The 25,109-nt window shown below is 49.5% G+C and overlaps 1 protein-coding gene across 5 annotated transcripts in view; it reads right to left on the reverse strand.

Moving 5' to 3' along the window:
* Positions 1–25,109, reverse strand: part of LOC142303949 (lamin-B3-like) — a 114,272-nt gene that overhangs the window by 70,976 nt on the left and 18,187 nt on the right. For 2 of the 5 annotated variants that reach the window (XM_075345852.1, XM_075345851.1), the window contains exons 4-5: positions 19,730–19,900; positions 5,183–5,314 (exon numbers count right to left, since the gene is read on the reverse strand). In XM_075345852.1, the coding sequence (XP_075201967.1) occupies positions 5,183–5,314; positions 19,730–19,900 (303 nt within the window). Of the gene's footprint in view, positions 1–2,928; positions 3,019–5,182; positions 5,315–19,729; positions 19,901–25,109 lie in introns of all 5 variants that reach the window. The other 3 variants (XM_075345855.1, XM_075345854.1, XM_075345853.1) reach the window with 2 other exon arrangements.

The raw sequence follows: 25,109 nt of genomic DNA on the forward strand, positions 1-25,109 counted from the left end.
TGGTGGGTAGGTGCATAGAGAAACACTGGATAGTGGATACTGGCACCCTGGAAGATGGACCGACATATAGAGACACTGGCACACGAGCAAGTGGACAGGTCTATGGAACTGTCAATCTGGATGGTGGACAGGTTGACAGAAAAGGTTATAGCACACTAAAACTGACAGGTGCAAGAAGAAACCTGACCCCCTAAACAGTGGGAGGGTTCACACAACACTGTTATAGTGGTGTAGACAGGTGCGCATAGAAACCTTGTTACACTGAGTAGTGTAAGGGCTCGTGGAAAACACTGGTACACCAGAGTAAACAAATGCACGTAGAAACACTGGCCCACGGAATAGCGGGCAGGGTCCCCAAAGCACCTGGGTATTGGAGCACACAGGCATGACGCAGACATTGGCACTCTGGATAGTGGACAGGTACAGGGAAACGCTGGCACACGGGAGTAGGTCAGTGCATAGAGAAACGCTGGCCCACTGGATAGTGGACAAGTACGAGGAAACACTAGCACACCGAAGAGGACTAGTATCTAAAGAACACTGGCACACTGGTGACACTTGCACACTGGTGAAGACTGGTGTAGAGAGAAAGGCACCTGCGCACTGTAACAGACAGGTAGCACGTAGAGACACTGACACGTAGGATAGAGGACAGGCACATGGAAACACAGGACGTAAACCTGGAACACACTGGAAAGCTGACAGGTTCACGGAGACACTGGAGCGCTCACGGAAAAGTCCATGTCATGGACCGCTGGGTAAGCAACGTGCGTAGCGAAATATGGGTTTCTGACTGCTGGGTAGAGCGCTATAATCTATCCGTAACGTGACGGATAATCGGGCGCAAGAGCGATACTCTGGGAAGATTTAGAGTGCTGTAGTGACGTCCGTAATTAGTGCCACAGGCGTATAATACAGCTGGACACATAGGATCAGTGATTAGTGCTACCGGCGTATAATACCTGGGAGACAGAATGGCAAACTGACAGTGAACGTCCAGAATGCAGGAGCACATCTGTGCTAGGCAAGATGTGAGGAGAATGTCTGTGAATGTACATCACAAAAACAGGAGACAATAAAATTGTGCGACATACGGCTTCTTTCCAAAGCAGTACCATAGTGAATGGGCCTGCTCCTTCACAACCAGTACCATAGTGAATGGACTTGCTTCTTCACAAATAGCACCACAGTGAATGGGCCTGCATGTTCAGAGACAACAGTACCCTGGGAATGAGCCCTGAGAGACATGACAGCTTGATGCCTGGGGCGCTGACTGACACTGAAGTCTGGGGAGCAGTAGACTAATCCCTGCCAGTGAGGGTGCGCTGGGGCCAACACTGCCTGCGGGTGGGCGCTGTGTCGCAAACTTGCGGCGGTGGTCTGGGAAGGGAAGGACGGAGCGGCGCTAGGAGCGCTTACCCGGTCGGTGGATCGGGCCTGGTGGCGGCGCTGGCAGAGCTTACCCGGTCGGAGGCTCGGGTCCTGTGGCGGCTGCAGAGTCAACCTACCCGGACGGGGAGTATCGGGCCTCGCGGCGGCAGCAGCGTCGCTTACCCGGAGGGAAGGGCCTGGTCCAGTGGAGGCACAGGAATGACGCGCACCGGGGATTGGCGCCAGGAAATGACGACAGACGCCGGAAAGAGGACTGGGACCGCGCGAGAAAAAAAAAAAAAAAAAAGAAGAGGCGGGAGATTTGAAAAGCACGCGCGCGGACAGAATTCCGGCTGGGGGCGTGGCCTGGAGAGGCGCGCGGACACTAAGGGGGCCGCAATGGAACCAGGGCCTAAATTTTGAAAGTGGGCAGCTGGAGGGGACGCCGGGCCGCAATGGAGCCGGGGGATAAATTTGAAAGTGGGCCGCCGGAGGGGACGCCGGGCCACAAAGGAGCAGGGTGCTAAATTTTAAAGTAGGTCGCCGGAGGGGACGTCAGGTAGTGGACGCCACGGCGGGGGGCCGACAGGGGAAGCCAACTACAGAGGGGCCTGTGGAGGGAGATGTAGGACCCCCTGACCCAAGTGGAGAAGGGGCTGTGGGGTTTCTATACCCGGGATCCCTCCCCATAACCCAGGACGGGGAAGAGGAGGGTGGAGTGGAGTACTTATCTGAGGTCCCGGCTTGTCTTGAGGTGATCCTGGATCCATCCTGGAAGGCGAGCGAAGACATCTCGACGGTCGTCCCGGGCATAGTCGAGGGGAGACCGGAAGGGTACCTCTCCATCCTGGGTACGGTCTTCGTCCTCCTACCCCACAATCAGGCTCGGAAGCGAGAGAGTTTGGGGAGGGGGGCAAGGACCATCCGCCTGTCCCTCTGTGCGGATGCCCCCCAAACCGTCTTGAAAGTGTTGGGGGGGGGTAGGGTCCTGCCAGACAGACACGGAGGACAACGGAAGTGGCAGACGGACCCCACTTCTGTGCGACCGGTCTCTATGTGGGAGAGCGATTACACCCTGTCGCACGACGAGCTGTGTCTGAAAAACAAAGGGAAAACATTAATAAAACACAACAATACAAACCTGAGGGGCTGAGAGCAGCCCCTGCGTGTCCAACCTCCTCGGACACTAAGCAAAAACTGATCTCCTCAGCTCCAGTCAGTGGGTGTATACTACGTGGGTGGAGCCAACTTTCTTATTTGCATAGTGTCACCTCCTAGTCCCAGCAGCATACACCCATGGTTTCCTGTGTCCCCCAATGAAGCGATCGAGAAAAAGTCTTACCACAGAGTGGTAACCTCACCCTATGTTGCCAGAGTAGTGTTCTTCCCACGGAGGAGTACGGGCGTTCAGTGTGATGAGCCCCAGCCCATGCAGTCTTTCTAAAGACAGCCAGGTAAGTAGACTCCAGATCAATGGTCTTCGACCCATCATGCCATAGTAAGGCTCTGTTCACACGTACACTTGTCATGCATTTGTAAGGCTATGTGCGCACTTACCGGATTTTGACGCGGATTTTCTGCGGATTTACTGCATGTTTCGCTGCAGAAAATGTTCATAACAGCTCTGCAGTGAATCGCCAGCAAAACCTATGGGAAAAAAAAAAAAATCCTGTGCGCACTAGGCGGATTTTGACAGCTGCATGATTCCCGCAGCAAAAACAATTGCATGTCAATGCTTTTCCGCACATCGCTGCGGGATTTCACGCCATTGACTCCAATGTAATCGTGAAATCCCGCAGGGAATAACGCAGGCAGCAAATTCTGTGTGGTTCACTGCGTTTTCCTGCGTTATTTCGCGGTTTACCTCCGGTAATGTACATCGCTTGCCTGCGGTTTTGCAGCCATGCAGAGAGTAAACACACAGATCACAGACACACAGACATCACAGACATATAGAATACACACACAGACACATAGAACACACATAGAAACCAAACGGAAATATAGAAAACAAACGACGTGGGCGCCGCTGTATATTTACCGTCCAGCCGAGGTAAACACACAGCGGCGGCCCGGTATTCTCAGGCTGGGGAGGGAGAGGGGCAGGATTAATGTCCCCCGCCTCACTCCCCCTCCCGCAGCCGAGAATATCAGCCGCAGCTGCCCCGGCACTGTCGCATGCATTATGCGGCAGTACCGGAATGTCCCCAGCTCTTCCTGCCGCCGTGTAGCAGTGGCAGTCAGGGTAATACAAGGAGTTAATGGTGGTGGATCACCGCCATTAACTCCAGGCTTGATCATGGCAGCGTCTATGTGACAGCTGACATGACCAACCGTAAGTAAAGTGAAAAAACACAGAAAAATCCTTTATTTTAAATAAAAACACAAACAAGCCTCATTCACCCTTTAATTAACCCCTCCCGAAACAAAGCTCCGGCGTAATCCACAGCTCCGGCGTCCTGCATCCAGCCGCGACTGACACAGACACTGCTGAATGCAGGCTCGCAGCGAGACAGCAGAGGTAACTCCAGGGCATTTCCCACGGCCGGTAATGTGAACTCACTACCGACCGTGAGAAATGCAGAGTGTGCTCACAGGGACTATCTATCCCTCTATCTATCCTTCTATCTATCCCTCTGTCCATCTATTCTTCTGTCTATTTCTCTATCTCAGAATGAAATCTTTTTTTTTTTTTTCTTTTCAATGTACTTTATTGCTTTGAATGCAATAAATCACATACCAACCCGCACGCGGCAAAACCGCGGCAATACCGCGAACAATACTGCAGCAAAACTGCAGCAAACCGCATGCGTTTTTCGGGTGCGGTTTGCCGCGGTTTTTTACCGCGGGTGCGGTAATCTTTGAATACCTGCGGAATTTTCTTGAGAAAATTCCATTTTCCAGTGCGCACAGGGCCTAAGGGATTCAATATTAAAAAAAGGAAAACTGATCCAGCTGAAAAAAAAAAAAAAATATAAATAAATTTGCACATATTTTTTTTCTGTAAAAATGTATAAAAGCAAATGGAAGACATTTATGACCCTTCCATTCTCATTCAAATAAATGGGTCTTGTGGCTTGATTCTTTAATTCCATCTCCATTATCTCAAAATGGACCTAAAGCACGTAACTACTGGACATGCATAAACAGGTTCTAAAGATTTCTAGGAATTGAATGCAAGTACACCGTAAGAATTTCTGTACATGTTAAATTGGTCACACATTTATATAAAGGCCCAGTCACACACAATGACTTACCAGCGATCCCGAAAACGATGCGACCTGATAGGGATCGCTGGTAAGTCACTGGGAGGTCGCAGGTGAGATGTCACACAGTCAAATCTTACCAGCGATGCAGGAAGAATACAGGGCGCAGTAGCGACCTGTATAACGATCTCAGCAGTCACTGTGACCCTGTCACACAGTGTCAAGCACAGTGATGTGTCCTGCCCAGCAGGACAATCGCCTTTGAAGAAAATGGCCTGGACCATTCTGCAACGACTAGAGATCTCACAGCAGGGGCCTGATCGCTGGTAAGTGTCACACATAACAAGATAGCTAACGGGATCACTACTGCGTCACGGAAACCGTGACTCAGCTGCGATCTCGCTAGCGATCTCGTTATGTGTGACGTTACCTTAAGACTTGACCAAACCCACTAATTTTGGTTTGATAAACAGATACTATAAATGTGCATGGGGGTCTCCTGACCCAGCAGCTTGGCAATAGGCTAATTTCGTGTTCTATATAGTTAGTAAGGAGATCAGCTCATGATTCACAACCTATAATGTTAGCATCAGATAGATCTGTACCTGGTCTGAATCTTTCCTCGTCTCTATCTGTCCTTGGACCTCACTCTCTACCAACCTTTTTAATTCCATGTCTTCTCTTTTCTGTTGCTCTACTACCTCTTTAGCCTTCATAGTAATTCTTTTATAATACATCTGCAAACATAAACATTTCACTATTTTTTTTTATTTTTTTTTACAGTGAATAACTAACTGCATATCCTCAATAATGTGTAAAATGCAGACTCCGTGCCTTGCTACTCTACAATTTCTACACAAATAGAAATAGCAAAACACAAAAAAATAAACCATGCATTTATTTTTATTTCAATTATTTCTTCAAACACTAATCAGTTACCTTCTTACAACGCTTTTTTGAATGCCGCTGTATTATTCTCACCAATTCATTGCAATATAACCAACTTTCTGCAGAAGTCCATATACAAATGCAAAGAAGGGAATTTTGTTTACTTACCGTAAATTCCTTTTCTTCTAGCTCCTATTGGGAGACCCAGACAATTGGGTGTATAGCTTCTGCCTCCGGAGGCCACACAAAGTATTACACTTTAAAAAGTGTAACCCCTCCCCTCTGCCTATACACTCTCCCGTGCATCACGGGCTCCTCAGTTTTGGTGCAAAAGCAGGAAGGAGAAAACTTATAAATTGGTCTAAGGTAAATTCAATCCGAAGGATGTTCGGAGAACTGAAACCATGAACCAAAAGAACAATTCAACATGAACAACATGTGTACACAAAAGAACAACAGCCCGAAGGGAACAGGGGCGGGTGCTGGGTCTCCCAATAGAAGCTAGAAGAAAAGGAATTTACGGTAAGTAAACAAAATTCCCTTCTTCTTTGTCGCTCCATTGGGAGACCCAGACAATTGGGACGTCCAAAAGCAGTCCCTGGGTGGGTAAAAGAATACCCCAATAAAAAGAGCCGACAACGGCTCCCTCTTACAGGTGGGCAACCGCCGCCTGAAGGACTCGCCTACCTAGGCTGGCATCTGCCGAAGCATAGGTATGCACCGGATAGTGTTTCGTGAAAGTGTGCAGACTTGACCAGGTAGCCGCCTGACACACCTGCTGAGCCGTAGCCTGGTGCCGCAATGCCCAGGATGCACCCACTGCTCTGGTAGAATAGGCTTTCAGCCCTGCAGGAATCGGAAGCCCAGAAGAACGGTAGGCTTCAAGAATCGGTTCCTTGATCCACCGAGCCAAGGTTGACTTGGAAGCCTGCGACCCCTTACGCTGGCCAGCGACAAGGACAAAGAGCGCATCAGAACGGCGCAGGGGCGCCGTGCGAGAAATGTAGAGCCGGAGTGCTCTCACTAGATCTAACAAATGCAACTCCTTTTCACATTGGTGAACTGGATGAGGACAAAAAGAAGGTAAGGAGATATCCTGATTGAGATGAAAAGGGGATACCACCTTAGGGAGAAATTCCGGGACCGGACGCAGAACCACCTTATCCTGGTGAAAAACCAGGAAGGGGGCTTTGCATGACAGCGCTGCCAACTCCGGCACTCTACGGAGCGAAGTGACTGCCACTAGAAAGACCACCTTCTGCGAAAGACGTGAAAGGGAGACATCCCGCAGAAGCTCGAAAGGTGGTTTCTGAAGAGCCTTTAGCACTCTGTTAAGATCCCATGGTTCCAGCGGCCTCTAGTAAGGTGGGACTATGTGGCAAACTCCCTGCAGGAACGTGCGGACCTGCGGAAGCCTGGCTAGACGCTTTTGAAAAAATACGGATAGCGCAGATACTTGTCCCTTGAGAGAGCCGAGAGACAGTAAGGCAAACGGCCAGGGGGTAAAACCCTGATCAGAGCACCAGGATAAGAAGATCCTCCAAGTCCTATGATAGATCTTGGCGGACGTTTGTTTCCTGGCCCGTCTCATAGTGGCAATGACATCTTGAGATAAGCCTGAGGACGCTAGTAGCCAGGACTCAATGGCCACACAGTCAGGTTGAGGGCCGCAGAATTCAGATGGAAAAATGGCCCTTGAGACAGCAAGTCTAGTCGGTCTGGGCGTGCCCACAGTTGACCCACCGTGAGGTGCCACAGATCCGGGTACCACGACCTCCTCGGCCAGTCTGGAGCGACGAGGATGGCGCGGCGGCGGTCGGACTTGATCTTGCGTAACACTCTGGGCAGCATTGCCAGAGGAGGAAACACATAGGGAAGTCGAAACTGCGACCAATCCTGAACTAATGCGTCCGCCGCCAGAGCTCTGTGATCTTGAGACCGTGCCATGAATGCCGGGACTTTGTTGTTGTGCCGAGACGCCATGAGGTCGACGTCCGGTGTCCCCCAGCGGCAACAGATCTCTTGAAACACGTCCGGGTGAACAGACTATTCCCCTGCGTCCATGCCCTGGCGACTGAGAAATCCTGCTTCCCAGTTTTCTACGCCCGGGATGTGAACTGCGGAGATGGTGGAGGCTGTGGCCTCCGCCCACAGCAGAATCCGCCGAACTTCTTGGAAGGTTTGACGGCTGCGCGTGCCGCCCTGGTGGTTGATGTACGCGACCGCCGTGGCGTTGTCCGACTGTATGCGGATCTGCCTGCCCTTCAGCCACCGATGGAACGTCTTTAGGGCTAGGTACACTGCCCTTCTCTCCAGAACATTGATCTGAAGGGAGGACTCTGTCGGAGTCCAGGTACCCTGAGCCCTATGGTGGAGAGAAACCGCTCCCCACCCTGACAGACTCGCGTCCGTCGTGACCACAGCCCAGGATGGGGGCAGGAAGGATTTTCCCTTCGACAGAGAAGTGGGAAGAAGCCACCACTGAAGAGAGGTTTTGGCTGCCAGAGAAAGGGAGACGTTCCTGTCTAGGGACGTCGCCCTCCTGTCCCATTTGCGGAGAATGTCCCATTGGAGTGGACGCATGTTCGTCCCCAATGGCGAAACGCAGGAAGCGTTGATGCTCTGGTGCGATCGGCACATGGAGATAGGCATCCCTGATGTCGATTGATGCTAGGAAGTCTCCTTGTGACATCGAAGCGATGACAGAGCGGAGGGATTCCATGCGAAGCCGTCTGGTTCTCACATGTCTGTTGAGCAATTTGAGGTCCAGAACGGGACGGAATGATCCGTCCTTTTTTGGCACCACGAACAGGTTGGAGTAAAAACCGCGACCACGTTCCTGAAGGGGAACGGGGATCACAACTCCTTCTGTCTTCAGAGTGTCCACCGCCTGAGCAAGTGCATCGGCTCGCTCGGGGGGCGGAGATGTTCTGAAGAAACGAGTCGGAGGACGAGAGCAGAACTCTATCCTGTAACCGTGAGACAGAATGTCTCTCACCCATCGGTCTTGGACATGTGGCCACCAGGCGTCGCCAAAGCGGGAGAGCCTGCCACCGACCGAGGATGCGGTTTGTGGAGGCCGCAAGTCATGAGGAGGCCGCCTTGGAGACGGTGCCTCCGGCGGTCTTTGGAGGACGTGACTTAGACCGCCATGCAGAAGAGTTCCTCTGGCTCTTCTGTGGCCTGTTGGACGAGGATGATTGGGATCTGGCTGAGGGCCGAAAGGACCGAAACCTCGCCTGAATTTTCCGTTGCTGAGGTCTTTTTGGCTTGGATTGGGGTAAGGACGAGTCCTTTCCCTTAGATTGCTTAATAATTTCATCCAATTGCTCGCCAAACAATCGGTCGCCAGAAAAAGGCAAACCGGTCAGGAACGTCTTGGAAGCAGAGTCTGCCTTCCATTCGCGCAGCCACATGGCCCTGCGGACTGCCACCGAATTGGCGGATGCTACCGCTGTACGGCTAGCAGAGTCCAGGACGGCGTTCATGGCGTAGGACGAAAAAGCCGACGCCTGAGAAGTCAAAGACGCTACTTGCGGAGCAGAGGTACGTGTGACCGCATTAATCTCAGACAGACAAGCTGAGATAGCTTGGAGTGCCCACACGGCTGCAAAGGCCGGGGCGAAAGACGCGCCTGTGGCTTCAAGATGGATTTCATTAGGAGCACTATCTGCCTGTCAGTGGCATCCTTGAGCGATGAACCGTCAGCCACTGCTACTACGGATCTAGCCACCAGTCTAGAGACTGGAGGATCCACCTTGGGACATTGAGCCAACCCTTGACTACGTCAGAGGGGAAGGGGTAACGTGTGTCATTAAGGCGCTTAGAAAAGCGCTTGTCCGGAAAAGCTCTGTGCTTCTGGACAGCATCTCTGAAGTTAGAGTGATCGAAAAAAGCACTCCGTGTACGTTTGGGAAACCTAAACTGGTGTTTCTCCTGCTGTGAAGCCGACTCCTCCACAGGTAGAGGCGGGGGAGATAGATCTAGCACCTGGTTGATTGACGCTATAAGGTCATTTACTATGGCGTCCCCTTCAGGTGTATCAAGATTGAGAGCAACGTCAGGGTCAGAGCCCTGGGCTGCGACCTCTGCCTCATCCTCCAGAGAGTCCTCAAGGTGAGACCCCGAACAGCGTGATGAAGTCGGGGAAGATTCCCAGCGAGCCCGCTTAGCCAGTCTGGGACTGCGGTCCGTGCCAGAGTCCTCCACGTGATACCTGAGGGGCCACCCCAGGAGCATGCTGCAGCGCAGACCGAGAGGGGCCTGGGGGCGTAACCCCGCAGTGCCTGGGTCCTGTGTAAGGGCCGGTCTGGACTGTAAGGCTTCTAGTATCTTAGCAGACCATTTGTCCATAGACTGAGCCATGGATTGTGAAAGTGACTCAGAGTTTCTCAGCTAAAACTGCAGACTCTGTCCCTGCCGCCTGGACAGGGGAGGCCGGCGGTTCTACCTGGGCCGAGGGTCCCACCAGTGTCCGAGGCTCCGGCTGAGCGAGTGCCACAGGGCCCGAGTATTGCTCACAGTGAGGGTAGGTGGAACCTGCAGGTAGCATAGCCGCACAAGATGTACAGGTTGCAAATAACCCTGTGTCTTGGCACCCTTGGTCCTTGTGACCGACATGCTGTTCTCTCCTAGGAGAGTAATCACTGAGGGTATATAGCCGAAGGCTAAACACTGCGGCCGAACCTAGACAATGTGTATATATATATATGTGTATATATATTATATATATATATATATATATATATACACACATATGTGTATACATATATACATATATACATATATACATATATACATATATACATATATACATATATACATATATACATATATATACATACATACATACATACATACATACATACATACATACATACATATATATATATAGTTCGGCACCCTAGGGGGACCAGCACCGTGTGACCGGTGCGGCTTACCGACCACCCAGAGCGGTGTGTGTCCACCAGATTCCCTGCCTTGGGTCTCCCAGAGCTGCAGCCAGAAGTCCTCCACCGGCAGAATGTGTTTAAAACATGGCTGCCGGCGTTCTAAGGGGAGGAGGGAGCCGTGGGCGTGATCAATAAAGTGCGGGAATCTGGTGCCCCAGAGTGATGATTGAGGGGGGAGGAGGACACTAAAGTATGCTCCAGCCCTCACAGTCGGCGTCAGGCCGACCGTCCCGCCCTTAGCCCTGACTGGCAGGCCCGGGGGCGGGAGTTTAATGCACTAGGCCGCAAAAGCCGGGGACTAAATTTAATACCGCGGCCGGCAAGCAGGCGCGGTCGGCGCGGTAGTCCCGGTCGTCACACAAAAACAGCAGCCGCTGCAGCGTCTGAGACCAAGTGCTCCGTGCACCGTCCCCAAGGGGACACAGAGTACCTTTATGATGCAGGGCCTGTCCCTGATGATACTCAGTCTCCTGTCCGTCAGAATCCCACAGGGGCTGCGGAGGGAGCCCGGTCCCAGTGCCTGGATGACCGGTTAGGATCCCACTTCTCCCAGAGCCTCTAAGGGATGGGGAAGGAAAACGGCATGTGGCTCCAGCCTTTGTACCCGCAATGGGTACCTCAACCTTAACAGCACCGCCGACTTAGTGGGGTGAGAAGGGAGCATGCCGGGGGCCCTGTTAGGGGCCCTCTTTTCTTCCATCCGACACAATCAGCAGCTGCTGCTGACTAAAATGGGAGCTTGAGTGAATGTGTGCCTCCTTCAACACAAAGCATAAAACTGAGGAGCCTGTGATGCACGGGAGGGTGTATAAGCAGAGGGGAGGGGGTTACACTTTTTAAAGTGTAATACTTTGTGTGGCCTCCGGAGGCAGAAACTATACACCCAATTGTCTGGGTCTCCCAATGGAGCGACAAAGAAAATCATTCTTCTGGGACTGTTTTTAATTTAATTTTTCCCAAGAGTTTATTCCACACTGCGTTCAGCCCCTACGTAACCTGCTTAGTCAGGCAGTCTCTTCTGAATCCCTGCAAAGAAGGGAATTTTGTTTACTTACCGTAAATTCCTTTTCTTCTAGCTCCTATTGGGAGACCCAGACAATTGGGGTGTATAGCTTCTGCCTCCGGAGGCCACACAAAGTATTACACTTAAAAGTGTAACCCCTCCCCTCTGCCTATACACCCTCCCGTGCATCACAGGCTCCTCAGTTTTGGTGCAAAAGCAGGAAGGAGGAAACTTATAAATTGGTCTAAGGTAAATTCAATCCGAAGGATGTTCGGAGAACTGAAACCATGAACCAAAAGAACAATTCAACATGAACAACATGTGTACACAAAAGAACAACAGCCCGAAGGGAACAGGGGCGGGTGCTGGGTCTCCCAATAGAAGCTAGAAGAAAAGGAATTTACGGTAAGTAAACAAAATTCCCTTCTTCTTTGTCGCTCCATTGGGAGACCCAGACAATTGGGACGTCCAAAAGCAGTCCCTGGGTGGGTAAAAGAATACCTCGATAAAAAAGGAGCCGACAACGGCCCCCTCTTACAGGTGGGCAACCGCCGCCTGAAGAACTCGCCTACCTAGACTGGCGTCTGCCGAAGCATAGGTATGCACCTGATAGTGTTTCGTGAAAGTGTGCAGACTAGACCAGGTAGCTGCCTGACACACCTGCTGACCCGTAGCCCGGTGCCGCAATGCCCAGGACGCACCCACGGCTCTGGTAGAATGGGCTTTCAGCCCTGAAGGAATCGGAAGCCCAGAAGAACGGTAGGCTTCAAGAATCGGTTCCTTGATCCACCGAGCCAAGGTTGACTTGGAAGCCTGCGACCCCTTACGCTGGCCAGCGACAAGGACAAAGAGCGCATCAGAACGGCGCAGGGGCGCCGTGCGAGACACGTAGAGCCGGAGTGCTCTCACTAGATCTAACAAGTGCAAATCCTTTTCACATTGGTGAACTGGATGAGGGCAAAATGAAGGTAAGGAGATATCCTGATTGAGATGAAAAGGGGATACCACCTTAGGGAGAAATTCCGGGACCGGACGCAGAACCACCTTATCCTGGTGAAAAACCAGGAAGGGGGCTTTGCATGACAACGCTGCTAGCTCCGACACTCTACGGAGCGATGTAATTGCCACTAGAAAGGCCACCTTCTGCGAAAGACGTGATAAAGAGATATCCCGTAGCGGCTCGAAAGGTGGTTTCTGAAGAGCCCTTAGCACCCTGTTAAGATCCCAGGGTTCCAGCGGCCGCTTGTAAGGTGGAACTATGTGGCAAACTCCCTGCAGGAACGTGCGGACCTGCGGAAGCCTGGCTAGACGCTTTTGAAAAAACACGGAAAGCGCCAATACTTGTCCCTTGAGAGAGCCGAGAGACAGACCCTTGTCCATTCCGGATTGAAGGAAGGAAAGAAAAGTGGGTAAGGCAAACGGCCAGGGGGTAAAACCCTTATCAGAGCACCAGGATAAGAAGATAAGTGTTTTCTACGCCCGGGATGTGAACTGCGGAGATGGTGGAGGCTGTGGCCTCCGCCCACAGCAGAATCCGCCGAACTTCCTGGAAGGCTTGACGGCTGCGCGTTCCGCCCTGGTGGTTGATGTACGCGACCGCCGTGGCGTTGTCCGACTGTATGCGGATCTGCCTGCCCTCCAGCCACCGATGGAACGCCTTTAGGGCTAGATACACTGCCCTTATCTCCAGAACATTGATCTGAAGGGAGGACTCTGTCGGAGTCCAGGTTCCCTGAGCCCTGTGGTGGAGAAAAACCGCTCCCGACCCTGACAGACTCGCGTCCGTCGTGACCACAGCCCAGGATGGGGGCAGGAAGGATTTTCCCTTCGACAGAGAAGTGGGAAGAAGCCACCACTGAAGAGAGGTTTTGGCTGCCAGGGAAAGAGACGTTCCTGTCTAGGGACGTCGACCTCCTGTCCCATTTGCGGAGAATGTCCCATTGGAGTGGACGCAGATGAAACTGCGCAAAGGGGACTGCCTCCATTGCTGCCACCATCTTCCCCAGGAAGTGCATGAGGCGCCTCAAGGGGTGGGACTGGCCCCGAAGAAGAGAGTGCACCCCTGTCTGCAGCGAACGCTGTTTGTCCAGCGGTAGCTTGACTATCGCTGAGAGAGTATGAAACTCCATCCCGAGGTAAGTCAGTGATTGGGTCGGTGTCAATTTTGACTTTGGGAAATTGATGATCCACCCGAACCTCTGGAGAGTCTCCAGAGCGACGGTCAGGCTGTGTTGACATGCCACCCGGGAGGGTGCCTTGACTAGGAGATCGTCTAAGTAAGGGATCACCGAGTGGCCCTGAGAGTGTAGGACCGCCACAACGGATGCCATGACCTTGGTGAAGACCCGTGGGGCTGTCGTCAGGCCGAAAGGCAGTGCCACAAACTGAAGGTGTTCGTCCCCGATGGCGAAACGCAGGAAGCGTTGATGCTCTGGTGCGATCGGTACATGGAGATAAGCATCCCTGATGTCGATTGATGCTAGGAAGTCTCCTTGGGACATCGAAGCGATGACTGAGCGGAGAGATTCCATCCGAAACCGTCTGGTTCTCACGTGTCTGTTGAGCAGTTTGAGGTCCAGAACGGGACGGAATGATCCGTCCTTTTTTGGCACCACGAACAAGTTGGAGTAAAAACCGCGACCACGTTCCTGAAAGGGGATCACAACTCCTTCTGTCTTCAGAGTGTTCACCGCCTGAAAAAGTGCATCGGCTCGCTCGGGGGGCGGAGATGTTCTGAAGAAGCGAGTCGGAGGACGAGAGCTGAACTCTATCCTGTAACCGTGAGACAGAATGTCTCTCACCCATCGGTCTTGGACATGTGGCCACCAGGCGTCGCAAAAGCGGGAGAGCCTGCCACCGACCGAGGATGCGGTTTGGGGAGGCCGAAAGTCATGAGGAGGCCGCCTTGGAGACAGTGCCTCCGGCGGTCTTTGGAGGACGTGACTTAGACCGCCATGCATAAGAGTTCCTCTGGCCCTTCTGTGGCCTGTTGGACGAGGAGGATTGGGACCTGGCTGAGGGCCGAAAGGACCGAAACCTCGATTGAATTTTCCGTTGCTGAGGTTTGTTTGGTTTGGACTGGGGTAAGGATGAGTCCTTTCCCTTGGATTGCTTAATAATTTCATCCAATCGCTTGCCAAACAATCGGTCGCCAGAAAAAGGCAAACCGGTCAGGAACGTCTTGGAAGCAGAGTCTGCCTTCCATTCGCGTAGCCACATGGCCCTGCGGACTGCCACCGAATTGGCGGACGCTACCGCTGTACGGCTAGCAGAGTCCAGGACGGCATTCATGGCGTAGGATGAAAATACCGACGCCTGAGAAGTCAAAGACGCAACTTGCGGAGCAGAGGTACGTGTGACCGCATTAATCTCAGACAGACAAGCTGAGATAGCTTGGAGTGCCCACACGGCTGCAAAGGCCGGGGCAAAAGACGCGCCTGTGGCTTCATAGATGGATTTCATTAGGAGCACTATCTGCCTGTCAGTGGCATCCTTGAGCGAAGAGCCATCTGCCACTGATACTACAGATCTAGCCACCAGTCTAGAGACTGGAGGATCCACCTTGGGACATTGAGCCCAACCCTTAACTACATCAGAGGGGAAGGGGTAACGTGTGTCAATAAGGCGCTTAGTAAAGCGCTTGTCCGGAAATGTTCTGTGCTTCTGGACAGCATCTCTGAAGTTAGAGTGATCGAAAAACGCACTCAGTGTACGTTTGGGAAACCTAAACTGGTGTTTCTCCTGCTGCGAATCCGACTCCTCTCTAGGTGGAGTTGGGGGAGAAAGATCTAGCACCTGGTTGATGGACGCTATAAAGTCATTTACTATGGCGTCCCCTTCAGGTGTATCAAGATTGAGAGCAACGTCAGGGTCAGAGCCCTGAGCTGCGACATCCGCTTCATCCTCCAGAGAGTCCTCAAGCTGAGACCCCGAACAGCGTGATGAAGTCGGGGAAGATTCCCAGCGAGCCCGCTTAGCCGGTCTGGGACTGCGGTCCGTGCCGGAGTCCTCCCCGTGAGACCTAGATGCCACCCCAGGAGCACGCTGCGGCGCAGACCGAGAGGGGCCTGGGGGCGATGATCCCACAGTGCCCGGGGCCTGTGTTACCGATCTGGACTGCAAGGCTTCTAGTATCTTAGCAGACCATTTATCCATAGACTGAGCCATGGAATGTGAAAGCGACTCAGAGTTTCTCAGCCAAAACTGCAAACTCTGTCCCTGCCACCTGGACAGGGGAAGCCGGCGGTTCTACCTGAGCCGAGGGTCCCACCAGTGCCCGAGGCTCCGGCTGAGCGAGTGCCACAGGGGCCGAGCATTGCTCACAGTGAGGGTAGGTGGAACCTGCAGGTAACATAGCCGCACAAGAGGTACAGGTTGCAAAATAACCCTGTGTCTTGGCACCCTTGCTCCTTGTGAATGACATGCTGTAGTTTCCTAGGAGAGTGATCACTGAGGGTATATAGCCAAAAGCAAAAACAATGCGGCCGAACCGAGAAAATAAATGTATGCATGCATGCATGCATACACATACATACATACATACATACACATACATACATACATATACACTTCGGCACCCTAGGGGGAGCAGCACCGGGTGACCGATGTGGCTTACCGACCGCCCAAAGCGGTTGTGTGTCCACCAGATTCCCTGCCTTGGGCCTCCCAGAGCTGCAGAGCTCGTTCCTGAAATCCTCCACCGGCAGAATGATTGTAAAAATGGCTGCCGGAGCTCTCAGGGGAGGAGGGAGCCGTGGGCGGCGACTAATAAAGTGCGGGAATCTGGTGCCCCACAGTGATCAGTGAGGGGGGAGGAGGACACCTAAAGTATGCTCCAGCCCTCACTGTCGACGTCAGGTCGACCGTCCCGCCCTTACCCCTGACTGGCAGGCCCGGGGGCGGGAGTTATGGTACTAGGCCGCATGAAGCCGGGGACTAAATTTAATACCGCGGCCGGCAAACAGGCCCGGTCGGCGCGGAAGTCCCGGTCGTCACAAAAAAACAGCAGCCGCTGCAGCGTGTGTGACACAAGCGCTCCATGCACCATCCCCATGGGGACACAGAGTACCTTTAGATGCAGGGCCCTGTCCCTGATGATATCAAGTCTCCTGTCCGTCAGATTCCCACAGGGGCTGCGGAGGGAGCCCGGTCCCAGTGAATGGATGACCGGTTAGGATCCCACTTCTCCCAGAGCCTCTAAGGGATGGGGAAGGAAAACGGCATGTGGCTCCAGCCTTTGTACCCGCAATGGGTACCTCAACCTTAACAGCACCGCCGACTTAGTGGGGTGAGAAGGGAGCATGCCGGGGGCCCTGTAGGGGGCCCTCTTTTCTTCCATCCGATACAATCAGCAGCTGCTGCTGACTAAAATGTGGAGCTTGAGTGAATGTGTGCCTCCTTCAACACAAAGCATAAAACTGAGGAGCCCGTGATGCATGGGAGGGTGTATAGGCAGAGGGGAGGGGTTACACTTTTTAAGGTGTAATACTTTGTGTGGCCTCCGGAGGCAGAAGCTATACACCCCAATTGTCTGGGTCTCCCAATGGAGCGACAAAGAAAAAGAATTCGGACGGAATCCCATACTGAATTCCATTTGTGTCATTTTTCTCAATGGCTCCAAGTATAAAACTTGTATATGTAATATGGGAAAAAACGACTACACACAGCTTGTTAGGGTGCGTGCCCACGATCAGTATTTGCAGCGGTTTGGACGGACGTAGCATGCTCTAGCTGCGTCCAAACCGCTGCGGTGTACAGTACAAGCACAGTGGATGGGATTTCTAGGAATCCCGTGCCCACTATCCTTTTTTCTGCAGCAAACACTGACCTGCGGTGGTTCTTTCCAGACCGCAGCAAACAATTGACATGCTGTGGAATCGCATGCGTCCTCTGTAGGGAGAACACAAGCAATAGACGGCAGCGCACTGAACCCTGATCATGGGCACAGGCAGCTGCGGAGGAGACGCATGGCCCCCGGGTCAGGACTCTCTGCGTTCTAAACGCAGAGAGTCCTGATCATGGGCACATACCCTTACATCCCCTTGGCTGACACATCAGAAGAACGTTAAATCTTTCATTATGAGGGAAAAGGATTCACTGAACTTGATCAGGTGGAGATTGGAAATCTTAGACATATCTGTAGAGGAGCATTGATTTCAGAAGGTGGAATTAGAGTAAGTGGAATTGCTCTGTACAGGACCCTAATCTACTATACAAATTATATGTCAATCCACATTGCCTCTTCACATTCTGTTCAGAGTGTACAACAGAACTAAGAGTACTTAATAGATTCTCTTAGATGAACCTAAGGCCCTGTGCCAACGCTGTGCATTTTGACGCAGATTTTCAGAAATCTGCATGTCCATTGTGAAGCCAGCAAAGTTTGAGAATTCAGAAGTGCTGTGCCCATGTTGAGTATTTTTTCCCTTGCGTATTTGGTGCAGATTTCTGAAACTACACGTCAAAACTACACAGCGTGGGCACTGGGCCTAACTTTAAAGGGTTTTGGTCTGGACACAGCCTGATTCACCATCATAGCTGCAACATGGGCAGTACAACACTGATCAAAATATAAAAAAAATATTATACAAGAATATGCTGATTACCATCCAAACAAGGCCTCTATACTATAAGACTGAAAAACTGAAATCGTGATCCTCCACTTAAAAAGCCTTAATTTTTCAGCCATATTTCAATCAAAACATAGTTCGATGAACTTAGCTGTTACTCTAGTGGTGACTGCCAGTGATATGGTTTTGATCCTGGTACAAAGTTCTAATAAAGTAGTAAAGTTACCGTATTTTTCGCTTTATAAGACGCACCTGATTATAAGATGCACCCCCAAATTTGGTGACGGAAAAGAATTTATTTTTAATGTTAAATGGGGTCCATCTTATGCCAGTGTCCCTCTAACAAATCATATAGGGTATATGTCCCTCATAGCCCTCCCATCCTAAAATTAGCCCCCTTAATCTGGATATGGCCCCCTTATATTGAATATAGCCCCCTTGTGATGGCACACGTTCCCCTGTGCTGCCTATGGCCTCCTATGGATTGCATACATTCCCCTGTGCTGCCTATGGCCCCCTATGGATTGCATACGTTCCCCTGTGTTACATAGCGCCCCCATGCTGCTGCCCATGGCCCCTATATAGATCGCACAAGTCCCGCCGTGTTAGATATGCTCCCACAGTGCTGCCCATGGCCCCTATATAGATCGTACAAGTCCCCCTGTGTTAGATATGCTCCCATAGTGCTGCCCATGGCCCCTATAGATCGCACAAGTCCCCCTGTGTTAGATATGCTGCTGCCCATAGTAAAGAAAACCCTCTTTCCTTACCTCCTGCAGCGCTGATATCCCTCCTGTCTGGCTCTGTGCTTCTCTTCCTCCACTTCCTGGTTCTCAGTGTGGTCATGTGATCGGCACAGCAGACTGAGATCTCTGCGTGCCTGATCACAGTGGAAGCAGGGACACGGGGAGAAACGCTGGAGGGGGGTAAGTAAAGCTTTTTTATTTTAGAATGAGCAGCAGCCTGGGGGCCAAATCTAACAGGGGGGGCATGTACCATCACAGGGGCGCGCAGAGACATATATGCACCACTCCCCCAGCCCATCACTGCGGTAAGATTTCAGCACCACCGGAGATGGACAGCGGCTGTGCATATTATATGAGCAGGAGATCAAAGGCTGCAGCCCGCAGCGTTCATCTGCCCCCACCTCCTCTGGACCCTGCAGCGTGCGTATATATTTATTTATACATACACATACACACGTCATCCTTAACACCAATATTCTTAAAGGAGGTTACTTACGCAAACAAAAAAACCCCTAAACATTGATGGGGGAGGGGGGGTGGTGGGAAGGAGCAAAGTTCCAAAGCCCATTGATTGCCAAAAATCACCTGCGTGCCTACTAGTACACAAGTCAGCGATGTTGTGAAGGGGCTGGCTTAGCTACCAAACAGTCGTAATATTACAGACCCATGTGCCAAAAAAAGAACAGAGACCCTCGGTGCAGTGACTGCCTGTGATGGCACGTCACAGCTTCACTGGACTACGAATTTCCAGATGATAGAAGAGTGACCACAGAAGATATCAGGATAGCTGAGATTTACTAGGAGATACGCTAGTAAGTGCCCAGTATTAGATTTTAAGATCAATGAATGTGTTTATTCTGTGAGAATAGCTCCATTAATGTTATAATTTGCATATTTTAATTATGCACCAATAAAGAGATCAAGTATTATGGCACTATAGATAACTTAAAACTACAAATCTCTCAGTATCTAATCATCCAAAACCAAAAATCACCTTAGCACAAAATGTCTTTTCTAGCTGCTCCTTGTAATCTTTGATTTGCTGCTCATGGTCCTTCCTTAGCTCCTGTAAGGCTTCAGCCAATTTGCTTTCAAATTCTATGCGGCGGCCAGAATCAATTTCTACAATCTTCGTATCGTGGCGGGTTCTCATTTCCCGCACCTCCTGTAGCGTGAAGGAAAAAAAAAGAAAAAAAGAAGAAAAAAAAAAAACAAAAAACACAGCACGAGTAAATTCATGTTAAATTATCAAAGTCATGTAATCTTATAACAGAAAGACTTACCATCTTACTGAATGTACAAAATGTACAATTGTTAATATACAGGGTGCCAACCTCCGTGGTTAGGTAAAGGGGGGGGGGGGGGGGGGGTAAGAGAAGATATTACTGTGACATTAGGGTCATTGGTAGGCAACTATAAACTATGTACAGTGCCTTGCAAAGTATTCGGCCCCTTGAATTCTTCTATTTTTTCCCACATTTCAGGCTACAAACATGAACATAAATTTAATGTTCTGGTGAAGAAACAACAAGTGGGACACAATTACGAAGTTGAACGAAATTTATTGCTTATTTTAAACTTTTGTAGAAAATAATAAACTGAAAATTGGGGCATGCAATATTATTCGGCCCCTTTAAGATAATACTTTGTAGCACCACCTTTTGCGGCGATTACAGCTGTAAGTCACTTGGGGTACTGTATGTCTCGATCAGTCTTGCACATCGAGAAACAAATTCTTTCCCATTCTTCCTTTGCAAACAGCTGGAGCTGAGTGAGGTTGGATGGAGAGCGTTTGTGAACAGCAGTTTTCAGCTCTTTCCACAGATTCTCGATTGGATTCAGGTCTTGACTTTAACTTGGCCATTCTAACACCTGGATACATTTATTTGTGAACCATTCCATTGTAGAGTTTGCTTTATGTTTGAGATCATTGTCTTGTTGAAAGAAATCTCTGTCCCAGTCTCAGGTCTTTTGCAGACTCCAACAAGGTCCTGTATTGGGCTTCATCAATCTTCCCAATTTTAACCATCTTCCCTGTCCCTGCTGAAGAAAAGCAGGCCCAAACCATGATGCTGCCACCACCATGTTTGACAGTGGGGATGGTGTGTTCAGGGTGATAAGCTGTGTTGCTTTTATGCCAAACATATCGTTTGGCATTGTGCCCAAATAGTTTGATTTTTGTTTCATCTGACCAGAGCACCTTCTTCCACGTTTGGTGTGTCACCCAGGTGGCTTCTGGCAAACTTTAAACAACACTTTTTATGGATATCTTTGAGAAATGGCTTTCTTCTTGCCATTCTTCCATAAAGGCCAGATTTGTGCAGTGTACGACTGATTGTTGTCCTATGAACAGATTCTCCCACTTCAGCTGTAGATCTCTGCAGTTCATCCAAAGTGATCATGGGCCTCTTGGCTGCATTTCTGATCAGTCTTCTCCTTGTTTCAGATTAAATTTTTGAGGGGCGGCCAGGTCTTGGTAGATTTGCAGTGGTATGATACTCCGATTTCAATATGATCGCTTGCACAGTGCTTCTTGGGATGTTTAAAGTTGTGGAAATCTTTTTGTAACCAAATCCAGCTGTAAACCTCTCCACAACAGTATCACAGACCTGCCTGTTGTGTTCCTTGGTCTTCATGATGCCATCTGTGCTTTAAACAGAACAGACTTATCACAGAGCAGGTGCATTTGTACAGAGACTTCATTACACACAGGTGTCTTATATTTATAATCATCAGTCATTTAGGACAACATTGATCATTCAGAGATCCTCAATGAACTTCTGGAGTGAGTTTGCTGCACTGAAAGTAAAGGGGATGAATAATATTGCACTCCCCACTTATCAGTTTATTCTTTTTTACAAAAGTTTAAAATAAACAAATTTCATTCAACTTCACAATTGTGTCCCACTTGTTGTTGATTCTTCACCATAACAATTTTTTTTTCCATCTTTATATTTGAAGCATGAAATGTGGGAAAAGGTTGAAAATTCAAAAGGGGGCCAAATACTTTCGCAAGGCACTGTATTAGCTGCAGCCATTCCAAACAGCTAACATACCCCTCTCCACCCACCATTGTATATAATAATAATAATAATAATAATAATAATAATAATAATAATAATAATCCCTGCATATTATTATTGGAGTAGTAGTTGAAGCCATTTTGTACAGCGTATAAGAGCATAGGTCTGGCTCAACCTGAATAATTGGTGCTAGATAGTCAAAAATAACTCAAGTAATAGACTATAGCACATAAGGTAATAAAGTATAAAAGTCATGTTTTTTCAATGTTTTAATGGGGAAGAAGAGAAAAAAAAAATTCCAAGGAATACTTGTCCTAACGTTTCGACCTGAGGTTGGATCTTTCGCAAAGGATTTTTATCTGTACATATAAAATTTCACCTATCAGCAACAACCACTGATTTATTTCCTTGATCAATCATACACACACACACACTATGTACTCCGGCTTCCTATACCACATGCACTAATATTCATTATGTCTCACATTTATAGGCGTTCGGTATACAACCCGATACAATTATCCGTGTTTGTTTAAAAACCTTTTTATTCCCCACTAGGTATGTGCCTAATGTTTTTTCCTTGTTATATTCTTGCTGAATATCTTTATTCCTCTTTATTGTTTGTTTATTGTTTCTGTATTCTGATAGTGGAAACATTTGAGCTGCTTATTTGTGAGCTCCTTCATGTACCCATTTGTAGATGGATATTCTGATTTCGTTTTTTGTACACGCACATCACATATGACTTTACACCGATTTTTGTGTATATATGTTCTTTGTTTATTTTGACACGGATTGTTTATTTTAAGATATGCAAATAAAAATCCTTTGAGTACTCCTTGGAATTTTTTTTGTTCTTCACCATTAAAGCATTGAAAAACCACAACTTTTATACTTTTTATTACCTTATGTGCTATAGTCTTACTTATTTCATACACAGTATCCTACAAAATAATTAATAAAAATCTGGTAACTATTTTGCCATAGAATGCCTCCATTTAAGGCTAGGTTCACATTTCCGTTGTTTTGCATCAGTCACATGCGTTGCTTGACGCATGTGACTGATGCGTTGTACAACGGATGACAAAGAGCAGAATTCATTGTCGGACTCAGTTGTGTGCGGGGGGGGGCGGAGCATGAGGGGGGCCGTGGCGCTGAGGACGTCAGTGCCGCGGGGACTGCAGGGCTGGGGACAGGCGAGTGTGTGTGCGCGTTAGTGCGGGAGGGGGCGGAGCCGAGCGGGGAAGTGTCGGCCTCCCTGCACACGTAACCAGTGTAAATATCGGGTAACTAACCAAAGCGCATTGCTTAGTAACCCGATGTGTATCCTGGTTACGTGTGCAGGGAGCCAGAGAGAACATGCGCAGCAAAATCCTACGGATTGCCCTGCTCAAAAAACGTTACAGGCTGCGTTCCTTCCGCCCCGCGGTCAGTCGTTCCACGACTGATCAGTTGGGCGGAGGGTGCAACGCAGCATCATCAGTCACAATCCGCCGCTCATACAAGTCTATGGGAACAACAAAATCCACCAAACTGATTCTGTTTACAAGAGCAGCGGATTGTGACAGATACAATTTAACGGAAGTGTGAACCTAGCCTAATGCATACAATGTAAGGAAAAAAAACAGAGGTTATCAGCCCACATTGCAAAATGGCAATAAGAAAGTAAGCCCTTCACTGAGGCAATGACCAATAAGAGCCGGCAGAGCAATCCAATACAGGAGTACAGCGCTGCGTTGTATCAGTTATTGCACTAGATCTTTAATCCTTGACGGTTGTTTTTAAACCTTTCTGAATAATAAATAGTATCTTATTGGGCATAATACTAGTGTTTAGTTTATTTAGAACAACCAGGTTACTTTGTATGGTGAATTTTGTTGGGAGTTTAAGCTCAGATATATTTATTTGCACAATCCTATGTGAACAAGTGTCTTATTCAATCTATAGATGGTGTAATGTTAGATAGTGTTGAGCGAGCAGTTGACTACTCGTACTCGCTATGCTGTTAGGGAGTACTGTGCACTACTCGCATATTCGTTACGAGTAGCGGATGCAATGTAAGTCAATGGGAAATACTCGCTAAGTAGCGAGTAACCTGAAAGCTGTACTTTTCGTGCGAGTAGCGAATAATACGGCTTTCGGTTTACTCGCTACTTAGCGAGTATTTCCCCATCCACTAATGTAAGTGTTTTCCCTCAACACTAATGTTAGACAAAAGATTAGGTAAATGTCAGGCTACCACCAGGGGGAGCTGGAGCCCTGCAGGAAAAGACACTACACAGAGCCGAATCAGCATGGAGGTGGACACACAGTGTGTGCTGGAGCACTGCCTTGCAGAGTCAGCCAGAATACAGAGGCCACGGAGAGTGCAGGGGACGGTCAGGCAGGCCAGGTCATACACAGTACGGTGAGAAAGAAGACTGGAGGAACGAGCAAAAACGTGGTCGAGGTCAGTACCAGAGGAAGCAACTAAGTGGGGAGGAATGAGGTAGGATGGAACACAGACAGGGCACAGGGGAAGGATGGATCAGGAAACACTTACAGGGACCAGCAATCACAGGCTAAACAGTGCTAAGCTTATAGCCAGCGCTGGTTCACCAGAAATGACAGAATTTAAAGCATCCAAGCTCCGGAATTGAGGCCCGAGAGAAGGCTCCACCCCCCTAGCCATGTGGACGGGGAGGAGGAACCATGCCAGCAAATTTATCAGTGTGCAAATTGATAAATATGGTACAGATTGTCACAATCTAGTCGGAATTTATGCCCTCTAAATATTAAACAAAATTACTACAATCCACCACCTGTACCCGGAATACAACAAAATGTGTATAAAAGCATCTCACAAAAAGGTAGCAATTTACACCCATTAATTAGAAACGCTACATCAGACCCAGGATCATGATAAAGAAGGGAATTTTGTTACTTACCGTAAATTCCTTTTCTTCTAGCTCTTATTGGGAGACCCAGACGATTGGGGTATAGCTACTGCCTCCGGAGGCCACACAAAGCACTACACTAAAAAGTGCAAGGCCCCTCCCCTTCTGGCTATACCCCCCCGTGGTGTCACGGGTTCTCCAGTTTTAGTGCCAAAGCAAGAAGGAGGAAAGCCAATAACTGGTTTAAACAAATTAACTCCGAGTAACATCGGAGAACTGAAAAACCGTTCAACATGAACAACATGTGTACCCGCAAACAACAAAAAAATCCCGAAGGACAACAGGGCGGGTGCTGGGTCTCCCAATAAGAGCTAGAAGAAAAGGAATTTACGGTAAGTAACAAAATTCCCTTCTTCTTCAGCGCTCTATTGGGAGACCCAGACGATTGGGACGTCCAAAAGCTGTCCCTGGGTGG

The sequence above is a fragment of the Anomaloglossus baeobatrachus genome, chromosome 4 (assembly GCF_048569485.1).
Source record: "Anomaloglossus baeobatrachus isolate aAnoBae1 chromosome 4, aAnoBae1.hap1, whole genome shotgun sequence".
NCBI classification, from domain to species: domain Eukaryota; kingdom Metazoa; phylum Chordata; class Amphibia; order Anura; family Aromobatidae; genus Anomaloglossus; species Anomaloglossus baeobatrachus.